General features: G+C 47.2%; 1 protein-coding gene across 1 annotated transcript; it reads left to right on the top strand.

Annotated features, from left to right (window-relative positions):
- The first annotated feature begins 9,291 nt into the window (after positions 1-9,291).
- On the top strand, positions 9,292-24,444 carry LOC135056933 (zinc finger protein OZF-like). The gene is made up of 3 exons (XM_063962714.1): positions 9,292-9,732; positions 12,597-12,720; positions 23,019-24,444. The coding sequence occupies exons 1-3, from the start codon at positions 9,292-9,294 to the stop codon at positions 24,095-24,097; spliced, it is 1,644 nt and encodes a 547-aa protein (XP_063818784.1). The 3' UTR covers positions 24,098-24,444.
- Positions 24,445-25,479: the final 1,035 nt, after the last annotated feature.

Below are 25,479 nucleotides of genomic sequence, written 5' to 3'. Positions count from 1 at the left end.
ACAAGCAGACTCAAGGGAAATCGCATCCTCCCTCGCCCTCCCAGGGGGGGTAACCTCCCGGATGGGCTGACGGACATGGATATGTCATGAGACCAGACATCCCTTTCCAGAATGGCTCAAGAACTATCCAAATTCTTGATGCCTCAGATACTTGAAAACATACAATTTATTGATCGAAAACTTGAACAGAGCCAGACAGCGCTAGACACCACACTGGCTAAACTTGAGACAAATTCCTCTAGACTCACTTCAGGGGAGCAGAGGGTGAGCGATACTGAGGATCGGGTACAGACACTGCAGCGCACCTCAGATTCTCACTCTACTGTTGTTGCTGCCATGCAAGCCAAGATAGACGACTTAGAAAATAGAGATAGGAGCTTAAATCTGAGATTTGTGGGTATCCCGGAATCTGTCCGTGATTCGCAACTCCCAGAATTCCTGTCTCAGGAGGTCTTCACTACACTGGGGGTTCCTGAAGGGTCGTTTCTGCCTCACATAGAGAGAGCCCACAGAATTGGTCCGACGAGGCCGGATGTGGACTCGAGACCGGTTATCGCTAAATTTATTGATTTTCGTATGAAGGAACAAGTTCTCAGTTCCTACCGTAGTGTTTCCCAACTGAAGGTGTGGGACAGGACTGTCCTCATTTTTCAGGATTTTTCTGCCTCTGTGGCGCAGAAACGACTGAAGTTTTCTAATGTCTGGAGGTTGCTCCATGACAATAATACTCGGTTTGCATTGATGTACCCGGCCAAGTTGCATATCCACTACAATGTGCGCACATTTTTCTTTTCAGACCTGAGTGAAGCCAAATCTTAACTAGAATGCTTGATCCCGGAAGTCCAGATACTCCTTAACTTGCACATGTGTAATTTATTCTAATTTTCCCGCTTAGTATAAAATAGTTATACATACTTATTAGAGCTACTTGGTCGATTTGTTCTCACATTTATCTTATGTTTTTAGGTTCAACACAAGTGTCACTCATACTAAGGACGCTTGTTTGGTTAGTGTGGTTTGGAAAAATAGTTAGAAAATGTTTGAAGCAATGTATTGATTTTTGGTTATGCTTTTTGTTCAGTTTGCGCCTGGTCTCCCCTCCCCGTGGCGTGGGTTGCCCACGCGTGCTTTGTAATATCTATACGCGGCTCCCTGCTTGCTGGGACAGGGAGTGGATAACTGACCCACGCACCCTCGTATAGGTATTGGCTAATTCCACTCATGATCCTCACTCACACCCTGTGGCTCCCACTGGTTCTGGTTTTAAGTTAATCTCTTGGAATGTTGGGGGACTTAACTGTTAAGCAGAAGCGGATGGTAACACACTTGAAGAGATTCCGTCCCCACATTGTGTTTTTGCAGGAAACGCATTGGCTGGACGGTGCGGATTCCCCTCTTAGAGCTCCATAGATAGATGTCTGTATTTCGGCTGATTATCATAGAAAGGCGAGGGGGGTTGCCATCTTATTTCACGAAAAACCTGAATTACACCATTTTAAATTCAATTCAAGATAGTGAAGGCCGATATTTGATATTAGACATAGAAATTTCGGGAACAAAGTACACCTTAGTGAACGTCTATGTGCCTAATGTGGGGACTGTAGATTTTATACAGGACCTGATGGGCCTACTCTCGCAGAGGGACAACTTTGCTTTGGTAACAGGGGTCGATTTTAACTCTGTAAATGACCCTACTCTAGATAAAAGGCCTCCCCCAAGAAATTTGACTTCCCCATTGTGGAAACAGCTGCTATTGGTGAGGACCACCCTCCAGCTCACAGATATATGGTGGCTGCTGAACCCCACAGACAAGTCGTACACATTTTACTCTAACGTGCACCGCTCATGGTCCAGAATAGACGCTGTGTTGTTAGCGGACTCCTTAGTGACGTGCGTGAAGAATACTGATATACACAATATCTTAATATCCGACCATGCTCCCGTTACCCTAACTTTAGAAAGGACTGCACATTCAGACGTCACTAGATTCTGGCGGTTTCCTAGTTATTTATTTATAAGTCGGATGACTTTCGGAAATTTCTCACGAGCCATTGGTTGAATTATTTGGACGACAGCTTAGACTACTGGGACAGACCACATATTTTTTGGGGTGCGGCCAAAGCGGTTCTCAGAGGCCAAATAACTAAATATGTAGTTAGACACAAAAGGAAGTCCACAGCTACCTACCGCTCATTACATACATCCATGTCCGAGGCCCTCCATGAGCACCTTTCATTGTCAACGGAGGACTCACTACACAAATACACTCAAGCTAAACAATTATTGAATTACTTTTTATTGTCCCAGGCCAAGAAAGATATAGTATTTCTCTGACGTCCTAGTGGATGCTGGGGACTCCGTAAGGACCATGGGGAATAGACGGCTCCGCAGGAGACTGGGCACATCTAAAGAAAGATTTAGGACTATCTGGTGTGCACTGGCTCCTCCCCCTATGACCCTCCTCCAAGCCTCAGTTAGATTTCTGTGCCCGGCTGAGCTGGATGCACACTAGGGGCTCTCCTGAGCTCCTAGAAAGAAAGTATAGTTTAGGTTTTTTATTTTACAGTGAGACCTGCTGGCAACAGGCTCACTGCAACGAGGGACTAAGGGGAGAAGAAGCGAACCTACCTAAGTGGTGGTAGCTTGGGCTTCTTAGGCTACTGGACACCATTAGCTCCAGAGGGATCGCACACAGGACCCAACCTCGTCGTCCGTTCCCGGAGCCGCGCCGCCATCCCCCTTACAGAGCCAGAAGCAAGAAGGTCCGGAAAATCGGTGGCTGAAGACTTCTGTCTTCTCCAAGGTAGCGCACAGCACTGCAGCTGTGCGCCATTGCTCCTCATGCACACCACACACTGCGGTCACTGATGGGTGCAGGGCGCTGGGGGAGGGCGCCCTGAGCAGCAATAAATAACACCTTGGCTGGCAAACTAACACCATATATAGCCCCAGGGGCTATATAGGTGTAAAAATACCCCTGCCAGAATTATTAAAATAGCGGGAGAAAGCCCGCCAAGAAAGGGGCAGAGCCATCTCCCTCAGCACACTGGCGCCATTTTCCCTCACCACTCCGCTGGAAGGATCGCTCCCTGGCTCTCCCCTGCAGTCCTGCACTACAGAAAGGGTAAAAAAGAGAGGGGGGGGGCACAAAATTAGGCGCAGTATAGTAATATAATGCAGCTATAAGGGAAAACACTCTATAGGTGATATCCCTGTGGTATATAGCGCTCTGGTGTGTGCTGGCATACTCTCCCTCTGTCTCCCCAAAGGGCTTTGTGGGGTCCTGTCCTCTGTCAGAGCATTCCCTGTGTGTGTGCTGTGTGTCGGTACTGCTGTGTTGACATGTATGATGAGGAAAATGACGTGGAGGCGGAGCAAATGCCTGTGAATGTGATGTCACCCCCTGCGGGGTCGACACCTGTGTGGATGGACTTATGGAAGGAATTACGTGACATAAAAGGTTTGACGACATAGGACAGCCGGCTACTCAGCTTGTGCCTGTTCCAGCGTCTCAAATGTCATCAAAACGCCCGCTACCTCAGATGACAGACACAGATGTCGACACGGATACCGACTCCAGTATCGACGACGATGAGACTAGTGTACCCTCCAATAGGTCCACCCGTTACATGATTGAGGCAATTAAAAATGTATTACACATTTCTGATAATACCCCAGGTACCACCAAAAAGGGTATTATGTTTGGTGAGAAAAAACTACCAGTAGTTTTTCCTGCATCTGAGGAATAAAATGAGGTGAGTGAGGAAGCGTGGACTTCCCCCGATAAGAAATTGATAATTTCTAAACGGTTATTGGCAGCGTACCCTTTCCCGCCAGAGGATAGGTCACGTTGGGAAACACCCCCTAGGGTAGATAAAGCGCTGACACGTTTATCAAAAAAGGTGGCACTACCATCTCCGGATACTGCCGCCCTGAAGGAAACTACCCTAAAAGCTATTTACACACACACGGGCATTATATTGAGACCAGCTATTGCATCGGCATGGATGTGCAGTGCTGCAGCTGCGTGGTCGGATTCCCTGTCGGATAATATTGATACTATGTATAGGGACAATATTTTGCTGACGATAGAGCATATAAAAGACGCCGTCTTATACATGCGTGATGCACAGAGGGATATTTGCCGGCTGGCATCAAAAATAAGCGCTATGTCCATTACCGCCAGAAGGGGGTTATGGACTCGGCAATGGTCAGGCAATGCCGACTCAAAACAGCACATGGAAGTTTTGCCCTATAAGGGGGTGGAACTGTTTGGGGATGGTCTTTCAGACCTCGTTTCCACAGCTACTGCTGGGAAATCGACTTTTTTGCCACAGGCTACCACACAGCAAAAGAAAGCACCGTATTATCAGGTACAGTCCTTTCGGCCCCAGAAAAGCAAGAGGGCTAGAGGCTCATCCTTTCTTCTGAGAGGCAAAGGTAGATGGAAAAAGCTGCAGCACACAGCTAGTTCCCAAGAGCTGAAGTCCTTCCCTGCGTCCGGATATGTCCACAGCATGACGCTGGGGCTGCTCAGGCGGACCCGGGTACGGTGGGGGCCCGTCTCAGAAATTTCAGCGCACAGTGGGCTCTCTCACAGGTGGATCCCTGGGTCCTTCAAGTAGTATCTCAAGGGTACAGGCTGGAATTCGAGACGTCCCCCCCCGCCGTTTCCTAAAATTTGCCTTACCGGCAACTCCCTCTGCCAGGGAGGCAGTGTTGGTGGCTATTCAAAAACTGTATTCACAGCAAGTGATTGTCAAGGTACCCCTCCTTCAACAAGGAAAGGGGTACTATTCCACAATGTTTGTGGTACCGAAACCGGACGGTTCGGTGAGACCCATGTTAAATTTAAAATCCTTGAACACATATATCAAAAGATTCAAGTTCAAGATGGAATCGCTCAGGGCGGTTATTGCGAGCCTGGACGAGGGGGATTACATGGTCTCCCTGGACATCAAGGATGCGTACCTGCATGTTCCCATTTACCCTCCTCACCAGGAGCACCTCAGATTTGTGGAACAGGACTGTCACTATCAGTTCCAGACGCTGCCGTTTGGGTTATCCACGGCACCGAGGGTCTTTACCAAGGTAATGGCCGAAATGATGATACTCCTTCGCAAGAAGGGAGTTTTAATTATCCCGTACTTGGACGATTTCCTGATAAAGGCGAGGTCCAAGGAACAGTTGTTAGTGGGGGTAGCACTTTCACGGGAAGTGCTGCAACAGCACGGCTGGATTCTCAATATTCCAAAATCACAGCTGGTCCCGACGACATGTCTTCTGTTCCTGGGAATGATTCTGGACACAGACCAGAAAAAAGTGTTTCTTCCAGTGGAAAAAGCCGAGTAGTTGTCATCTCTAGTCAGAAACCTCCTAAAACCAGGACAGGTGTCGGTACATCAATGCACACGAGTCCTGGGAAAAATGGTAGCTTCGTACGAAGCAATTCCATTCGGAAGGTTCCACGCAAGGACTTTCCAGTGAAACCTGTTGGACAAATGGTCTGGGTCCCATCTCCAGATGCAGCAGCGGATAACCCTGTCGGCAAGGACCAGGGTGTCGCTGCTGTGGTGGCTGCAGAAGGCTCATCTACTAGAGGGCCGCAGATTCGGAATACAGGACTGGGTCCTGGTGACCACGGATGCCAGCCTTCGGGGCTGGGGTGCAGTCACACAGGGAAGAAATTTCCAAGGACTGTGGTCAAATCAGGAGATTTCACTTCACATAAATATTCTGGAGCTAAGGGCCATTTACAATGCCCTAAGCCAAGCAAGGCCCCTGCTTCAGAACCAGCCGGTACTGATCCAATCGGACAACATCACGGCGGTCGCCCATGTAAACAGACAGGGTGGCACAAGAAGCAGGAGGGCAATGGCAGAAGCCACAAGGATTCTCCGATGGGCGGAAAATCATGTGTTAGCACTGACGGCAGTGTTCATTCCGGGAGTGGACAACTGGGAAGCAGACTTCCTCAGCAGGAACGACCTCCACCCGGGAGAATGGGGACTTCATCCAGAAGTCTTCAAAATGTTGGTAAACCGTTGGGAAAGACCACAGGTGGACATGATGGCGTCCCGCCTCAACAAAAAGCTAAAAAGATATTGCGCCAGGTCAAGGGACCCTCAGGCGATCGCTGTGGACGACCTAGTAACACCGTGGGTGTACCAGTCGGTTTATGTGTTTCCTCCTCTGCCTCTCATTCCCAAGGTACTGCGAATAATACGAAGGCGAGGAGTGAAAACTATACTCGTGTTTCCGGATTGGCCAAGAAGAGCTTGGTACCCAGAACTTCAAGAGATGCTTTCAGAGGACCCATGGCCTCTACCGCTCAGGCGGGACCTGCTGCAGCAGGGGCCCTGCCTGTTCCAAGACTTACCGCGGCTGCGTTTGACGGCATGGCGGTTGAACACCGGATCCTGAAGGAAAAAGGCATTCCGGAGGAAGTCATCCCTACCCTGATCAAAGCCAGGAAGGATGTCACTACAAAACATTATCACCGCATTTGGCGGAAATATGTTGCTTGGTGTGAGGCCTGGAAGGCCCCAACGCAGGAATTTCAATTGGGTCGATTCCTGCATTTCCTGCAAGCAGGGGTGACGTTGGGCCTCAAATTGGGGTCCATTAAGGTCCAGATTTAGGCTCTGTCGATTTTCTTCCAGAAAGAACTGGCTTCACTGCCTGAAGTTCAGACTTTTGTCAAAGGAGTTCTGCATATTCGGCCTCCTTTTGTGCCCCCAGTGGCACCTTGGGATCTCAATGTGGTTTTGGAGTTCCTGAAATCACATTGGTTTGAGCCACTTAAGACTGTGGATTTGAAATATGTCACATGGAAAGTGGTCATGCTGTTGGCCCTGGCTTGGGCCAGGCGTGTGTCAGAATTGGCGGCTTTGTCCTGTAAAAGCCCTTATCTGATTTTCCATATGGATAGGGCATAGTTGAGGACTCGTCCTCAGTTTCTCCCGAAGGTGGTATCAGCTTTTCACTTGAACCAACCTATTGTGGTGCCTGCGGCTACAAGGGATTTGGAGGATTCCATGTTACTGGACGTAGTCAGGGCCCTGAAAATGTATGTTTCCAGGACGGCTGGAGTCAGGAAAACTGACTCGCTGTTTTTCCTGTATGCACCCAACAAGCTGGGTGCTCCTGCTTCTAAGCAGACTATCGCGCTGGATTTGTAGCACTATTCAGCTTGCGCATTCTGCGGTGGGACTACCGCAGCCTAAATCTGTAAAGGCCCATTCCACGAGGAAGGTGGGCTCATCTTGGGCGGCTGCCCGAGGGGTCTCGGCTTTACAACTTTGCCGAGCTGCTACTTGGTCAGGGACAAACACGTTTGCAAAATTCTACAAATTTGATACCCTGGCTGAGGAGGACCTGGAGTTCTCTCATTCGGTGCTGCAGAGTCATCCGCACTCTCCCGCCCGTTTGGGAGCTTTGGTATAATCCCCATGGTCCTTACGGAGTCCCCAGCATCCACTAGGACGTCAGAGAAAATAAGAATTTACTCACCGGTAATTCTATTTCTCATAGTCCGTAGTGGATGCTGGGCGCCCATCCCAAGTGCGGATTGTCTGCAATACTTGTAAATAGTTATTGTTACACAAATCGGGTTGTTATTGCGAGCCATCTGTTCAGAGGCTCCGTTGTTATCATACTGTTAACCGGGGTTCCTATCACGAGTTATACGGTGTGATTGGTGTGGCTGGTATGAGTCTTACCCGGGATTCAAAATCCTTCCTTATTGTGTCAGCTCTTCCGGGCACAGTGTCCTAACTGAGGCTTGGAGGAGGGTCATAGGGGGAGGAGCCAGTGCACCCCAGATAGTCCTAAATCTTTCTTTAGATGTGCCCAGTCTCCTGCGGAGCCGTCTATTCCCCATGGTCCTTACGGAGTCCCCAGCATCCAGTACGGACTACGAGAAATAGAATTACCGGTGAGTAAATTCTTATTTTTCCCGATACATGTATTACCAATGGGGAAACAAGACGGGACGTCTTCTGGCTACTATGTACAAAAGACGGCGCCCTGCCCGTTACATAACGGCTATTAGAGACAGATTCTAGGGCAATTGTGGACCACTTTGAATCTTATTTTACTAGCCTGTATTCCAGTCTTCCTTTCGATAGTGAGGCGCATGACGGGTTGCTGAGACGAGCGGATTTACCTTGGCTGTCACAAACTCAGGCTGAGGCACTGATTGCGCCTATCACAACTTTAGAGGTGGATGCGGCAATATCGAATCTTCATCTGCATAAGTCTCCGGGGCCGGATGGCCTGTCCAATGAGTTCTATAAAATTCTTCATCCGCATATTGCCCCCACATTCCTCGAATTATTTGACGATATTATGCAACACCACACACCGTTTCACCATTTTAACACTGCTCACACTATCCTGATACCTAAACCTACTCAGGATCCCCATTCAGTGAACTCCTATAGGCCTATTACTTTACTAAACACAGACATTAAACTGTTTGCCAAAATACTTTCAGATAGATTACAAATGATTTTGCCTCACGCTTTGACCCCTCATCAACTAGGATTTGTTAGAGATAAACACTCGGTGAAAGCGGTGCGAGCAGCAGTGGCGGCCAGCGTTATCTCTGCGCAATTGCACCTGTCCAAAAAGATTTTGTTTAGCCTTGACACGACAAAGGCCTTTGACACAGTGCTGTGGCCCCATCTATTTCCGGTGTTACGCCGTAGGAATTTCTATCCAGACTTTATTAAAACAATACAATACCTGTATACTTTCCTCTCCACAACCCTCTTGATAAATGGCTCAAGTAGTTACCCGATTATTATGAACAGGGGCGCGCGTCAATGCTGCCCGCTGTCCCCACTTTTATTTAACTTGGCGATAGATCCGTTACTGCGCATCTTGCAAAATGATGTCCAGTTCAAAGGAATCAAGATAGGGCGTAGGGAGATTAAGCTGACTGCATTTGCCGACGACGTGTTGTTGTTCATAGGTAACCCGTCAGAATCATTACCTCCCATTTTTTTACTTTTACAAGCATACGGAAACATTTCGGGCTATTGTATCAACTGATCGAAATCGGTGGCACTCAGATTGGGTTCTGGGAACTTTGCAAGGGAAGGAATGGGCAATTTACCTTTAACATGGACGTCTGACTCCATATCATACCTGGGCGTTAGGATTCCTCGACTTCCGGGACTGTTATATAGTTTAAACTTCACCCCTATTATGCGAAAGATTGTTGTTGAGCTGGAGGGCTGGAAGTCTTAACAGCTGTCATATCTGGGGAGAGTCAATCTAGACAAAATGGTGTCTAAGGACATTCAATATTTATATTTCTTGTTTCGAAAGTTTATATGGCAAGGGAAAAAGCCACGAATCAGTTTACTTAAACTGCAACAGACGGCTAGTAACGGAGGTTTGAACTTCCCTAACGTGGTTTGGTATTCTCAGGCGGCTCAGATGAGATATCTTGGTGATTGGTTACATAACCAGGATAATTACGCTAACACGGATTTGGAAAGGGAGTTCTTGCTGGGCAGAGACTTGGTCAGCTTCCTACATACGAGTGACCGAGAAGTCTCAGCTCAAGTCAAGGAGAACCCGCTTTTGTGGTATGTCAGAAAATTATGGGTGGGTTTGAGGCGTCAGCATAACGTGAATGCGGATAAGTCCCTTTTCCTTCCGTTTATAGATAATCCGGACTTTCAGAGTGGAAACGCATATTTCCCGTATTCACGCAAATTCGTAGATATGTAGTGGAACACTTAGTAAACTACTTACAACTAACTCCAGAATGGGCACTTTTTGGTATCTTCCCAAACAATCAACAACTGTCCAAAGGCTCCAAAAAGTTGTTGTTAGCCGTTAGCGCTGCAGCCCTGAAATCCATTCTGCAGGTTTGGATCCACCCAGAACCCCCGTCACTGACTTTATTCAAAACAAAGTTGTTCTATCTGTTCAGGATGGAGTGGGTGGGGATGATGTTCGAAAAGTACAATAAAGCAGAAACGTTTTTTTTGATGTTTGGGAAAGTTATGGGGCCACGTTGTCTGCCCCTCTAAAATCGCAACTCCATCAATCTTTAATGAATAATCTGTGGTACATGACCAGGGTGGTGGTGGGGGGATCCTCCCATTGCCCTGTAGTGCTCTCCTTTTTTATGTCCTGGGGAGTAGGGGGACTGGTGCGGATGCTAATTCTATTAATTTTTACTTTTTCTTTTCTCTTTTTTGGATTGCTGTATGTATATATTGGGCTTTTTAGCCACTTGGCAGAAACAACTGTTTTACTGTACTTTTATGTTGTTATTCCACCGTGCTACGGAGAGTATGTACAAAAATGTAGCGTGTACATTTGCATGTTTTCGATCCCAGACGCCACAACCAAAAGCCAACTGGATGGTGTTAATAGTCAACGTTTATTGTGACAGATGAATAATATGTACAACTTCCTGAATGATAATTGTATACTGTTCGCTGATATATACATTTCCTTCAATAAAAACACATTTAAAAAAAAAAGTGGGCTAAAACAATACAGGCATAGGATGTTACTAAAACTGCATCAAATTATAACTAGAAAAAAGGCACAATAAAAAGCTAAAAGCAACAATCTAATAGGATAAGAATATGGTGCTTATCTTAAAAATGGAGGCTCAATTGAGGTATAACCAACGCGTTTCGTCCGTCAGACTTCATCAAGGGGTCTGACGGACGAAACGCGTTGGGTGTACCTCAATTGATCCTCCATTTTTAAGATAAGCACCATATTCTTATCCTATTAGATTGTTGCTTTTTATTGTGCCTTTTTTCTAGTTATAATTTGATGCAGTTTTAGTAACATCCTATGCCTGTATTGTTTTAGCCCACCTTTTTAAGTAATATTTTGTATAAATAAACACATTTTTTACTTCTTACAAGAACGTATCCTGCCATATTCTTCATAGTTATTGTTCTATTAGACACTGCAGGTCGCTAGTACCCCTATCCCTTTTCCTATATATATATATATATATATATATATATATATACTAGTCCAGTTTTATTGTCTGACTAAAATAATTATCTGCATTGTCACTGTGACTGTGTGTGCCTGTATCTGCTGTGTGGATCTCACTTTTAGTGTTTCCCACCTATAGCTATCACTGTATTCTGTACCCTAAGGGACTAGGTGCTTCAGGGTCTATTATATAATGCTGCACAGTATTTACAGTTAAGTCTATTCTACTGGGTATTTTAGTCACCTCATACCGCATTTATTCTCTGCTTGTGTCCTGTATTAACTGTCACATACATAGGGGATTTATTTGCAGGTATTGTACTTGTCTGGCTGTATCGTACTGCTCTGCAGTTATATTCACTATAATGTCCGTCACAAAGGGCGGGAAATCCGTGGTTGCTCCTGCATCATGCAGCGCATGCACCAAGTATTTGCCTGAGGGGGAAGTTTTGAAAGATGGTTTGTGTAATACGTGCCATACATCTCCCAGTCAGCCCGCTGCTCCTGCAGCCAATCAGGAACCGCCTTGGGTGGCGCTCTCAAATAGGCTTAATACGCTTGTGACACACCTTACTCCCCTTATGGGACCTCCTGTGCCATTACAGCCACATATTGTCCCTGTGTTAAATCCGCCCTGGGCGGACACTCTCTACCCAGATACAACAATTGAATCAATCTTTGGTTAGACAAAAATCTACCCCACGTCCCTCTGGGGTCAAGGGGTCATCTAAGTGGCTGCTTCCTCCTCATAATCCACTAATATCTCAGATGATACTTCTGATGAGGATGGGGAATATACTGATCCGTCAGACACTGATACAGCTGCTTCTGACGAGAACCTACAACTCAGGTTGATGTCCCTGACCTAGTGGAGGCTATTAAACAGATTCTACAAATCGATGATGATGTAGATCCCACTACAGTGTCTAGGAAACCTGATAAATGTAAACGTCAGAAGGTTGCTAAAGTAGTCTTACCGCATTCTGACCATTTAGTAGACATATACGTCAGGAACCCTGGTCTTATCCAGGAAAGAAATTCTCTGTCTAAAAAGATGCTAGCTCGTTATCCTGTCCATGCTGAGTTCAGTAACAAGTGGGTGTCATGTGCAGCATCAGCAAATCTGTCAGTTCAGCTTTCAGCATTGATCAAGCACCTGGATGCAGCTGCTGCTCTCTCTTCTCTGTATTTCTGGTTGTTCCTGGTAATTAGGCTACTACCTGCACAGCTTATGTGGAGTAACTCATTAACTAATATTACTCATGTTTTGCTGGTTATTCTTATGAGTTACCTCTGCTTCAGTTTGTGGAACTACAGGTCACAGCTAGGTCCTGCATAGTCCTCTCCCACTGCCTCCTGCATTCAGCAACTGACTCCACAGGTGTCTGCATTCTGTAATTACAGCTGGTTACCTGAATCCTACTATTTAGTCTGTCAGCCTGCTCAGTCTGCACTGCAGCTGCATGGTATATCAATCACTGGGGGCCTGTCTGGTGCTCTCAGCTAATTGGTCCAGCTTGTTCTTTTAAGCCTCTCAATCCTAAGATGAATTGCCAGTTATAGCTCATGCTTCCTGTGTTCAGCTCCATGGTTCATGTCTCTGGTTCCAGCTATCTGTCCAGTGCGTTTTGCCTTGCTCCTGCATTGAATTCCAGCTTCACCATCTTGCTGACGAACTTAGTCTGCCGACTACCATTACCCTGTCTCCAAGTGTCTGCACCCCAGTCCTTCCGTGTACTGCTACCGCCTGTCTCTCTCCTAGAGTTCCTGCTGGTTCCTGCGTACCCCTGCGTTTTGTCACAAACATCTGGACTATCATACAACTTTGACATAACTCTAGTCCAGTTCAGGTATCAAGTGACCCAGACAGGGGGCCGCGACCTGCACGTCGGGAGCCGCGAAGCCCATATCCCCTTGCAGGGTTCCCTGGTGAAAACCTCCCTGCGTGTTAGACTCCGCGCCTCCGTTCTGGGTAACGTCAACTACTTGGTACCTGACCCCACTTTCCAGATTCTGCACTAAGTCTCTGACATTCAACCGGACCCTGACATTGATCCCAAATTCCAGATTCTGCACCAAGTCTCTGACACTCACCCAGTCTCTGACAGTGGGAAACCCCACCGCCGGTGGATTCCGATGTCTCCTGTCTTGTGGTGTCATCTACTCTGCCTGTCACCACTGTCACCTCACTGAAGGAACCGACAGATAAGCGTGTGGAGGGATGCCTGAAGTCTATTTACTCCCATACAGGTGCTGTACATAGACCCACTATAGCAGCCTCCTGGGCTGCGAAAGGAATTGAAGCATGGGTTCAGGCAATAGAGGAAGAGCTGCCTCCTTTAGACATCAAGGGAAGGCAAACGGTCAGACGTACCCGAGACAAGCTCGTGCTCCCAAAACCACTAAGCCCAAAGCAAAACAATCCTGGGCCGCCCGTAAGCCTGCTTCCAACAATACAACCCTGCTGCATGACGGGGCGGCCTCCCCCTGGGGGATTCCAGGATGGGAGCCGACTTCTGCAGTTCACCCAAGTCTGGTTAAGGACCACTTTAGACGCATGGGTGCGAGAAGTTGTCTCTCACGGGTACACAGTCTCTTTCAATGGACGTCCCCCTCGCCAGTTCTGCACGATGGTTATTCCTTCGGACCCGTTGAAGGCGCAAGCTCTACACCCGGTTGTGCATTCCCTCCTGGATACAGTAGTGGTAGTGCCGGTACCCCTGTCCCAGAGAGGCAGAGGTCACTACTCGACCATGTTTCTAGTCCCGAAACCCAATGGGTCTTTCTGGCCTATACTCAACCTCAAATCATTGACCAAATTTGTGAGAGTGTCCAAGTTCCATATGGAAACACTGTGCTCGATTTGTACTAGCCATGGAACCCGGAGACTATATGGTATCCCTGGATATACAAGATGCTTATCTGCATATACCTATTGCCATATTGTATCAGCAATTTCTGCAGTTTGCTATTGGCAACCTACATTATCAATTCCAGGCTCTGCCGTTTGGACTGTCCACGGCTCCTCGGATCTTCACCAAGGCTATGGCCGTGATGACGGCTCATCTCCGTCATCAGGGAATCAGGATCCTGCCGTATCTGGACGACTTGCTAATCCTGGTGAACTCCCAAGATGTCCTCCTCAGTCATCTGCAACTGACGGTACACTTCCTACAATCCCACGGATGGCTCGTCAACTGGAAGAAGTCCTCACTGGTCCCTGCTCAGAGCATGGTGCACCTGGGGGCACTGCTGGACACACAAAGCCAGAGACTTTTTTTGTCTCCAGAGAAAGTCCTAAAACTTCAGGACAGGATCAGATACTTCCTCTCTCGCCCAAGGGTGTTGATACACTCTGCAATGCAAGTACTAGGCGACATGGTAGAGTACTCTTAATTTCATTCCCGCCCTCTACAGAGGTTAATCCTTTCCAAGTGGGATGGCCTGCCTCATCAGATCAGGTCTCAAATGATCTCCTTGACTCCAGAAGTTCGTCTGTCACTGAGCTGATTGTTACAGGCCCAGAAGTTGAACAAAGGCTGTCCCTTCTGGATTCCCAACTGGGTCCTACTGACTACAGATGCCAGTCTGGGGGGTTGGGGTGCGTTACTGGAGCAACACTCTCTCCAGGGTCAGTGGACCAATGTCACGTCTGAGGATTCTTGTGGATCCGGATTTTGGGAAGATGATTCTGGTGCACTTGGATCTCTGAATAACAAACGAGCGGGACGGATGAAGGTCTTGCGCATTTATTACTTGGAATAGTTTAACAGAGTTCGCCAAAGACAGGTGAATAGAGATACTACTGTAGGTTAGCGAGTGGCTGAGGATACCGGAACCGTGACCCAGTACTTTAAGGAGAAATTCCGAAGGCTGGTTACTGCGGTGTCCAGAACAGGTAGCTGGGAAGGACACGGGAAAAGAGTCGGCAGTCTGCGTAAGGCTAAATCAGGAGGCTTGGGTAATTTGCTGTAACAATAACCTGACACTGGAGATGCTGCAGGAGCACAGAGAACTAGCTTCACAGATACTGTGAAAGACGTTGCACTGGCAATTTCCCTCCTCCAGGCCTTCTGTCTTATAGCAGCTGCTAGAGCTAATTGCCCACAGGGAAGTGATAAATTGGTGAAGTGTGGGCAAGACAGGCTTTTTGCCCACATCCAAGATGGCCACCGGGCACACAGCCCAGCCTGTTCACAGAAGCCCTGCTCCACAGCAGCACTGCTAACATGCTGCCAGTCTGCTGAGCTGCCAAACAGTGCCCCTGCCTGTCCTCCCAGCACACCCTGCCCGACGCCAGCAGCCCGCACCTCCGCCAGCTGGTCCTCTCCAAAGGGACCGGACAGGTAAGAGCCGGCTCCTCTGCACAGTCTCCCGCCGGACCGTGACAGTGCCCCCCCCCTCTTTAGAGTGGCCCCTGGACACAATTTCGGCTTCTCTGGATGTTCAGAATGAAATTTGCGAACTAATGCTGGGGCATGAACATCTGTTGCGTACTCCCAGGACCGTTCCTCCGGACCATATCCTTTCCAGTCCAATAGGTACTGTAACCGGCCATAACGAATTCGGGAGTCAAGTACCTTTTTAACCTCAAACTCTATTCCACTCTGGGTGAGTACTTTGGGTTGTTGTGGTAACAGTCTCCGAAATCGGTTCAAAACTAAAGGTTTTAGCAAGGAAACATGGAAAGAAGAAGGAATTTTGAGGTAAGGGGGTAGTTTAAGTTTATAAGCCACTGGATTAATTATTCCCACAATTGGAAAAGGACCTATAAAGCGGGGAGCAAACTTCATTGAAGGTACTCGTAAGCGTAAGTTCTTTGTAGAAAGCCAAACTTGGTCTCCTACCTTGAGACTAGGAATTGTTCTTCGTTTTCTATCAGCCCATTTCTTGTAACGAAGAGAAGCCTTTTGAAGATTGGTATGAACCTGATTCCAGATGTTCAAAACACGCTTAAGGGAAGTTTCCACTGCTGGTAAATCGAGTGCCGGTAGACTTTGAAATGCTGGAACTTTAGGATGGGCTCCGTAAACAATGAGGAAGGGTGTAAGCCCAGTAGAAGAATGGTAAGTATTGTTGTGGGCGAACTCAGCCCAAGGTAAATGTTCTACCCAATCATCCTGAGAAGAGGAAAGGTGAATGCGTAGAAAGGTCTCCAAATCTTGATTAACTCGTTCCGTGGAACCGTTGGACTGTGGAAGATAGGCTGTGGAATACTGCAATTTGATTTGTAAGGCTGTGCAAAGGGATTTCCAGAACTTTGCTACAAATTGCACCCCTCGATCAGACACTATTTCGGTGGGAAGACCGTGAAGCCTGAAAATCTCGGAAATGAAATGATGGGCCAATTCAGATGCTGTTGGTAATTTCTTCAATGGTACAAAATCGGTCTATCACCACCCAGATTGTAGTGTAGCCTCTAGAAGATGGTAAATCTGTTATGAAGTCCATTGATAAATGGGACCACGGTTGAAAGGGTACAGAAAGAGGCAGTAACTTCCCAGCTGGAGGTTGCCGAGAGACTTTGTGTTGGGCACACTTAACGCAGGAGGAAATGAAGGCTGTCACATCTGCTTTCAGCGTGGGCCACCAATAGGATCTTTGCAGAAATTCCATTGTCTTGTGAACACCTGGATGACCTGAAAATCGGGAAGTGTGAGCCCAAGATATGAGTTTCTTCCGTAGTTGGGGAGTGACAAAAGCTTTCCCTGCAGGATGTTGTAGATGAGTGGAGGCAAAAACTTTTGCATCTAGGACGGGGTGTGTTTGAGGAGGTTCTTCAGATTCAATGGAGGTAGTGGACCGTGACAGAGCATCTGCTTTTAGATTCTGTGAACCGGGCCGATAAGTCAGGATGAACGAAAAGCGGGAGAAGAACATGGACCAACGAGCAAGACGCGGACTCAGACATTGTAGATCTTTCAGGAAGGTTAAGTTCCGATGATCTGTATAAATGGTAATAGGAAAGTTAGCTCCTTCCAGGAGATATCGCCATTCCTCTAGGGCTAGCTTGACTGCCAACAACTCCTGCTCCCCGATAGTGTAGTTCTTCTCGGCGGGGAGAAACTTATTCGAGAAGTAACCACAAGAATGGAACTTATGATCTTCGTACCTTTGAGAGAGTACTGCTCCTACTGCTTCTGAGGAGGCGTCCACTTCGAGAAAAAAGGGTTTATTTATATCTGGTTGCCTTAATACTGGTGCTGATATGAATGCTTGTTTAAGCAGATGAAAAGCGGACTCTGCCTCTGGGGACCAATGAGACGGGTCTGCTCCTTTCCGAGTAAGAGCGGTGATGGGGGCTACCAAGGCGGAGAATCCTCTAATAAATTTCCGATAGTAGTTAGAGAACCCTAGGAAACGCTGCACCGCTTTAAGAGAGGAAGGTCTTGACCAGTTCAATATGGCTTGTACTTTCTCCGGATCCATCTGTAATCCGGAGCCTGAAATTATATACCCTAGAAAGGGAACTGAAACCTGCTCGAAGATGCATTTCTCTAGCTTGCAATACAGATGATTCTCCCGTAGTCTACGTAGAACCTCTAGGACGTGTCGTCGATGTGTGCCAAGGTCTGGGGAAAAGATTAAGATGTTGTCCAGATAGACCATGACAGATTGATATAGAAGGTCTCGGAAAATTTCATTTGACGAAATTTTGGAATACGGCAGGGGCGTTACTCAGACCAAATGGCATGATGAGATATTCAAAATGACCATCCCTGGTATTAAACGCGGTTTTCCATTCGTTGCCTGCTCGTATCCTGATCAGATTGTAGGCTCCTCTTAGGTCTAGTTTGGAGAAGATGGACGCTCCCTTGACTCGATCAAATAATTCAGAAATGAGGGGTAGAGGGTAACGATTTTTTTACCGTGAGGTTATTCAGGCCCCGGTAATCTATACACGGCCTTAACCCCCCATCTTTTTTCTGGACAAAGAAGAAGCCAGCTCCGGCTGGTGAGGTAGATGACCGAATGAACCCCTTGGCCAAGTTTTCTCGGATATACTCGGACATAGCCTTAGTTTCTGGAATTGATAAAGGGTAGGTCCGACCTCTGGGTGGATCTTTCCCTGGTTCGAGGTCTATAGGACAGTCCCATTTCCCATGGGGTGGCAAGATATCTACTCCCTGTTTACTGAAGACGTCGGAGAAGGAAGCGTACTGAGACGGAATCTGCGGGGGTGATGTGACAAGGGTTTTATTGAGTGGTTTGATACACGGCAAACAAGAGGTCAAATAAGTCTTCCCCCAGGATAAGATTTGCATGGAGTGCCAATCGATATGCGGGTTGTGCCTACTAAACCAAGGGTAACCCAGGACAATTTCATGTGATGCCTTGGGTATAACTAAAAGTTCCAATTGCTGTTTATGAAGAGCACCGATACCAACTGAAATAGGAAGAGTCCGTTGAGAAATTACTCCACCAGGAATACGGCTTCCATCAACCGCAGATAACAAAATGGAACGGGACAAATCTCGCACAGGGATCTGAAGCTGCTGAACCAGATGGGCTGTGATGAAATTCTCTGCTGCTCCTGTATCTAAAAGAGAGAGAATGGACTTAGTACCTTGCGAGGGTTCAATAGTGACTGGTAGAGTAGGTTCAGAGGATTTTGGAGACCGAGACAAGACTCCTAACCTGGTGCTGTCACGATCCGGGTATCTGGACGCCATTACTTACCCTTCAGATGCCTCCTAAGGCTGGCTCAGCGTTCCAGGACCGGATTCCGCTGTTCCTGAGTTTCCACAGGCAGAATGTCAGAGTGGTGATTTCATCAGCCGCGGCCTCCGCTGTGCCCGCGTGGTTTGGATGTGCATTCATCAGTCTGGCGTCTCCTGTCTCCTGTGGCCGGCGCCGCCATTGCTGCTTCAATTCTCACATGGATTACAAACCAAACTTCCCTCCAAGTGTCTGCATGGGCGCAGCCATCTTGGATTTTGTCATCTGATCATTTCCACCAATCTGCTGTCTGTATTGTTGATTTGCATAATTGCCTAGCCAACCCCTTCCTTGCTGCAGGTATAAGTAAGCTGTGCCTGAGCAAGGAAGGCGTCAGTGCTTTGGTTGTCTAACCTAGTTCCAGTTTGTCTCTCTCCTGTGGTTGTCTTCCAGGTTCCAGCTCCTGTCTCCAGACTTATGCTATAGAGACCCGCACCAGCATTCCATCTGCGGTGTAGCCTGACTCTCCGATCCATTCTGGACTCACCTGTTTCCAGCTACAACAATCACCTGCTTCCAGCCCAGCTTCCAGCAGTGTACAGCTTCTCTTAAAGGGCCGGTGTCCTTTCTGCAGTTTACCACTCTCCACCGGTATTATTATTTCATCGCTCTCAAGTTCGTTTATTATCAATCACCTGCTTCCAGCCCAGCTTCCAGCAGTGTACAGCTTCCCTTAAAGGGCCGGTGTCCTTTCTGCAGTTTACCACTCTCCACCGGTATTATTATTTCATCGCTCTCAAGTTCGTTTATTATTTAACTGGTTCCAGCCAATATCCACTCCGTACCAACAACAGTCTGGTTCCAGCCAGTATCCACAGCAGCCGTTTTATCTTCAGCAGCCCAGCCTTTCCTGGAACACCAGCTGGTACGATCCTGGGTTCTCTCCATTGCTACAGTCAGGCCTGGTAAGGACTTTCCAACTAGAAGATTATAAGAACTGTCTCACACTACCAGTGCCTGTGGCCCTTGCCACCCTGTAGTACCCAGGAATTGTATTTATTCTCTGTTGACTTTTACGTTTTCTTATTTGCTGCTGTGTTACGGAGTTTGTCATAATAAACATCATTGACTTTTATCCTGGTTGTCGTGGTCACGCCTTCGGGCAGTTATTCTACATGTTACTTACATGTCTAGGGGTCTGATACAACCTCCCAGGTTCCGTTACATCTCAGCCCCTACAACTGAGGCTGCCTCCCGTCAGCTCAGGCCCTCAGTTGTGACAGGTGTCTCCTAGCCCAGTTAGGAGCGGGAGTTTCCCGGATGCTGCGGGCATGATGCCACCATGTGTCCCGGTGCTCCACAGTAAAGACACAAATTTTCTCGCCGCCGTTTCTGGCGCTCCTCAGGAGTAAGTCGGGCCCGATTCAGCTGCATGTGTTCGTCAGGAGAGTCTACTGCTAGCGGAGGGGGTGCCAGAGGTACAGGGCGGAAACGATAGCGATCGCCCTTGCTTTTTTCGGCCTGCCTCTCCCGGAATCGTAGATCGACTTTGTTACATAATGAAATGAGGTCATCCAGTTTTGGTGGTAAGTCTCGAGTCGCTAGATCATCCTTCAAACGGTCAGAAAGGCCACTCCAAAATGCTGCAACCAAAGCTTCCTCATTCCATTGCAGTTTAGAGGCGTAGGTTTGAAACTGAATGATATACTGGCCGACTGGCCTATTCCTTTGGCGTAGACGCATAATCTCAATGGATGCTGATGTCGAGCGTCCCGGTTCATCAAAGATCTTCCTAAAAGTGGCTAGGAATTTTGGATAGTCACTCAGCAGAGCATCATCTCTTTCCCAGAGTGGTGAGATCCATTCCAGGGCTGCCCCTGAGAGTAAGGAGACTATGTACGCCACCTTCGCCTTTTGCATTGGGAAATTGGCTGACTGTAACGTAAAGTGCACATCGCACTGATTAAGGAATCCACGACAGAGTTTAGAGTTCCCGTCGAACTTGTTGGGGGTTGGCAAACGGAGAGAGGACGGTGAGGACCCCAATGACGCCGGAACGGCCTGAGAAACTTGTGACTCCGGTCGACGGACAGGAGTAGTATTCGCTAGAGAGGCTTGGATGGAATCCTGCTGAGTGGATATCTCCTGGAAGCACTGCACCAAATGTCGCTGTGAATTTTCCAATCCCTCCAGACACCTCGCTATGCTGTGTAGGAGATCCGAGCCAGAATCCTGTCCAGTTCCTGGATCCATGTGGCCAGTGCAAACTGTCACGTCTGAGGATTCTTGTGGATCCGGATTTTGGGAAGATGATTCTGGTGCACTTGGATCTTGGATCTCTGAATAACAAACGAGCGGGACGGATGAAGGTCTTGCGCATTTATTACTTGGAATAGTTTAACAGAGTCGCCAAAGACAGGTGAATAGAGATACTACTGTAGGTTAGCGGGTGGCTGAGGATACCGGAACCGTGACCCAGTACTTTAAGGAGAAATTCCGAAGGCTGGTTACTGCGGTGTCCAGAACAGGTAGCTGGGAAGGACACGGGAACAGAGTCGGCAGTCTGCGTAAGGCTAAATCAGGAGGCTTGGGTAATTTGCTGTAACAAGAACCTGACACTGGAGATGCTGCAGGAGCACAGAGAACTAGCTTCACAGATACTGTGAAAGACGTTGCACTGGCAATTTCCCTCCTCCAGGCCCTCCTGTCTTATAGCAGCTGCTAGAGCTAATTGCCCACAGGGAAGTGATAAATTGGTGAAGTGTGGGCAAGACAGGCTTTTTGCCCACATCCAAGATGGCCACCGGGAACACAGCCCAGCCTGTTCACAGAAGCCCTGCTCCACAGCAGCACTGCTAACATGCTGCCAGTCTGCTGAGCTGCCAAACAGTGCCCCTGCCTGTCCTCCCAGCACACCCTGCCTGACGCCTGCAGACCGCACCTCCGCCAGCTGGTCCTCTCCAAAGGGACCGGACAGGTAAGAGCCGGCTCCTCTGCACAGTCTCCCGCCGGACCGTGACAACCAAGGAGGAATCTCTCCTCCCGATAAACATTCTGGAACTGCTGGCAGTGTTCAATGCTTTGACTCTTGCCCTGCCTCAGATACAGAACAGGCCTGTTCAAGTACAATCGGACAACGCCACCACGGTGGCATACATCAACCATCAAGATGGCACTCGAAGCCGCATGGCAGTGTTGGAAGTGTAAAAAATCCTTCAATGGGCGGAACATCTGCCAGCAATATCGGCAGTGTTCATTCCGGGTGTCCTCAACTGAGAAGCGGACTTCCTCAGTCGTCAGGACGTGCACATCAGAAAGTGAAGTCTTCATCCGGTAGTCTTTCAACTGCTGGTGGACAAGTGGGGCCTACCAGATGTAGACCTGATGGCGTCTCGATACAAGCCCAAAGTTCCGGTCTTCGGATCAAGAACAAGGGATCCTCAAGCAGCGTTCGTGGATGCTCTGGCAGTTCCATGGAACTTTCGGCTGCCATACGTGTTCCTTCCGGTATCACTCCTGCCCAGGGTACTGCGGAAGTTCAAACAAGAAGGAGGAATACTACTTCTAGTTGCTCCAGCGTGGCCTAGACGGCATTGGTTCTCAAACCTACAGGGTCTATCAACAGAGCGTCCTCTTCTACTTCCTCAACGACCAGACCTCCTCGTCCAGGGCCCTTGTGTCTTCCCAGATCTGGCCAGGCTGGCTTTGACGGAGTGGCTTTTGAAGCTTCACTCCTAAGGACAAAAGGATTTTCTGAGGTGGTCATCCAAACTATGTTGAAATCCCACAAACAGGCATCTGCCCGGATCTATTACAGAGCCTGGAATTCTTACTTCAATTGGTGTGCTGATAAGAACTATGATATGATGTTCACAGCTAAATTTATCACATCTACGATCAGTTACCCTGACATGCTAGACCGCCCCGCATGTCAGGCTCTACACCCCACCCCTTCCCCCGCACAGGTACAAAATCATTGCACGGCGGCAATGACTTTGTACCTGGTGAGTAGCTCCCTACCTGCGCAGCTCCTGCATGCAGGTGAGGAGCTACTAGCCAAATCCCAGGTCGTAGCGGCTGTGTGTGACATCACGCAGGTGCCGTGGCCCGCCCCCCCCCTTCCCCAACGGTCCCACCCCGTGACCGCCTCTGCCTGTCAAGCAGGCAGAGGCAATCGCAGCCAATGAGATGCTTATAGTATCTCCCTGGGCTCCCCAGGGTGCGCACGTGCAGTACGGCCGCTGCGCGTGCTCGCTCCACAAAGTAATTCAGAATTATGCATTGTACTTTGAAAAAACTTCAATTTATAAGGTTGATGTTTATATAGGGACATTTCACAAAATATTGATCATAAAATTGTTTTTTCCCAACAGATGGATGTAACAGAGGGAATATCTCGGAGGGAAATCTAATTTCGTCTTCGGATTGTAAAATAGAAGATGTCATCTCACGAGTTTCTCCTGGAGAAAACCCTACTGCCCTACTTGTACCTACAGTACCTCACTGTGTGGATGTGTCATCTGGATCTGCTAATCATGTGGAATTTTCTTCTGATAACGCTGATATTGGTGCATCTGTTCCAGGTCTTACAGTACACAATATATTTCCGTGTTCTATAGAAGCCAAATGTTTTACAAAGAACACAAATCTTATTACCCATCAGCCAGCTAAGGCAGGTGAGAGGCCATTTACATGTTCTGAGTGTGGGAAATGTTTTACACGGAAATCAGGTCTGGTTACACATCAGAGAAGTCACACAGGTGAGAAACCATTTACCTGCTCTGAATGTGGGAAATGCTTTACAGAGAAATCAGCTCTTATTATACATGAGAGAATACATATAGATGAGAAGCCATTTTCATGTTCTGAGTGTGGGAAATGTTTTACAGAGAAATCAGATTTTGATAAACATCAGAGTAGTCACACAGTTGAGAAGCCATTTCCATGTTCTGAGTGTGGGAAATGTTTTACACGCAAATCAGCTCTTATTATACATGAGAGAATACATACAGGTGAGAAGCCATTTCCATGTTCTGAGTGTGGGAAATGTTTTACACGCAAATCAGCTCTTATTATACATGAGAGAATACATACAGGTGAGAAGCCATTTCCATGTTCTGAGTGTGGGAAATGTTTTACACGCAAATCAGCTCTTATTATACATGAGAGAATACATACAGGTGAGAAGCCATTTCTATGTTGTGAGTGTGGAAAATGTTGTACACATAAATCTCATCTTGTTACACATCTGAGAAGTCACACAGGTGAGAAGCCATTTCCATGTGCCGAGTGTGGGAAATGTTTTACACGCAAATCAGGTCTTATTATACATGAGAGAATACATACAGGTGAGAAACCATTTCCGTGTGCTGAGTGTGGGAAATGTTTTACACATAAATCACATCTTGTTACACATCAGAGAAGTCACACAGGTGAGAGGCCATTTCCATGATCCGAGTGTGGGAAATGTTTTATACGGAAATCACATCTTCTTACGCATCAGAGAAGTCACACAGGTGAGAAGCCATTTCCATGTGCTGAGTGTGGGAAATGTTTTACAGTGAAATCACATCTTGTTACACATCAGAGAATTCACAAGTGAGGGGCAATTTCCATGTTCTATGGGAAATGTTTTAGCAGTAAATCATGTGTTAAACATCACAAACTTCACACAGATGAGAATGTGTAACATGGCAGGAATCAAATCTTGATAAAACAATACTTTATTTCCACAGTTACAAATTTGCATGTTTGCAGATGAAAAGTTGTTTATCTTAGAAATAAATATAATTTCTCACATTTTTTTTGTTAAAGGGCTGAGCTGGAATGGTTTATGTTATATTCCTATCCATCCATTGGGGGACACTGAATTTCCATAAGGTATAGAGGGTGTGATTCAGAGATACAATCTGATGCATCCACTCTAGCATCCATTGACAGTTGTGGGTGCACTAATATGCAAATGCAACTTTCAGCCTTCCCCTTGCGTACTAGCATGTGCCGGATAGTGCAAGACCTGAGATGGCCATTATCTGCGCCTCTGTATGCTGTAGCACCACAGATAAATCTATGGCAGGCAGTACCTCTATCTGAACATGGGGACTAATTCAGATTGCACTGCACTAATGCAGTTGCACTGCAGGTGGGGCAGATGGAACATGTGCAGAGAGAGTTCGATTTAGGTGGGGTGTGTTCAAGCAAATCTAAATTACATAAACAAAGAAATTGAGTCTGCGCCTCTGACTTAAATAATATATTTTTATATTATCACATTTAAAACAAACTACAGTACATAGATACCGGCCAGTACCACACAATACATAAAAACAAATACTATATATTTAGTATACCCCCGCTATAGCATTATAATACCAATTCTTTATATGGGTATTCCACACTAAAAATCCTAATTAGGAAAATGAATTTAATATCAGTCCCAATGAAGTAGCAATTGAGAATAAACCTGAGATCCACGTTAGAAATCCAAGTGAGCACAGTTAGTAAACTACGAGACTTTTTCCATAGTGTTGGCACTTCCACAATAATTAGTAATAGAAGCTTAGAGTTCATGCAATATGCAATGTTAGCACTTCCACACAGTGGTTAGTAATAAAAGCTGATAGTTCATGCAATATGCACATGCATAAATTCAGCAGTAAGATATATATAACCAGCAGATATAGAGCACCATGCGATGCAATCAATAACGAAACCTCTCCCAGTAATTGATTTAAACAGGCAGCTTTTCTCCTGATATTATGCGCTGGTGGGTAAACGCTGGTTCCTTCCCCTATGCACTAGGGTCTGCTGATAGTGCTGTGGCCGGCTCCAGGA

This window comes from Pseudophryne corroboree, chromosome 3 (genome assembly GCF_028390025.1).
Source record: "Pseudophryne corroboree isolate aPseCor3 chromosome 3, aPseCor3.hap2, whole genome shotgun sequence".
Lineage (NCBI taxonomy): Eukaryota > Metazoa > Chordata > Amphibia > Anura > Myobatrachidae > Pseudophryne > Pseudophryne corroboree.
The sequence above is the reverse complement of the archived record's forward strand: the minus strand, read 5'-3'. Positions and strand labels throughout refer to the sequence as shown.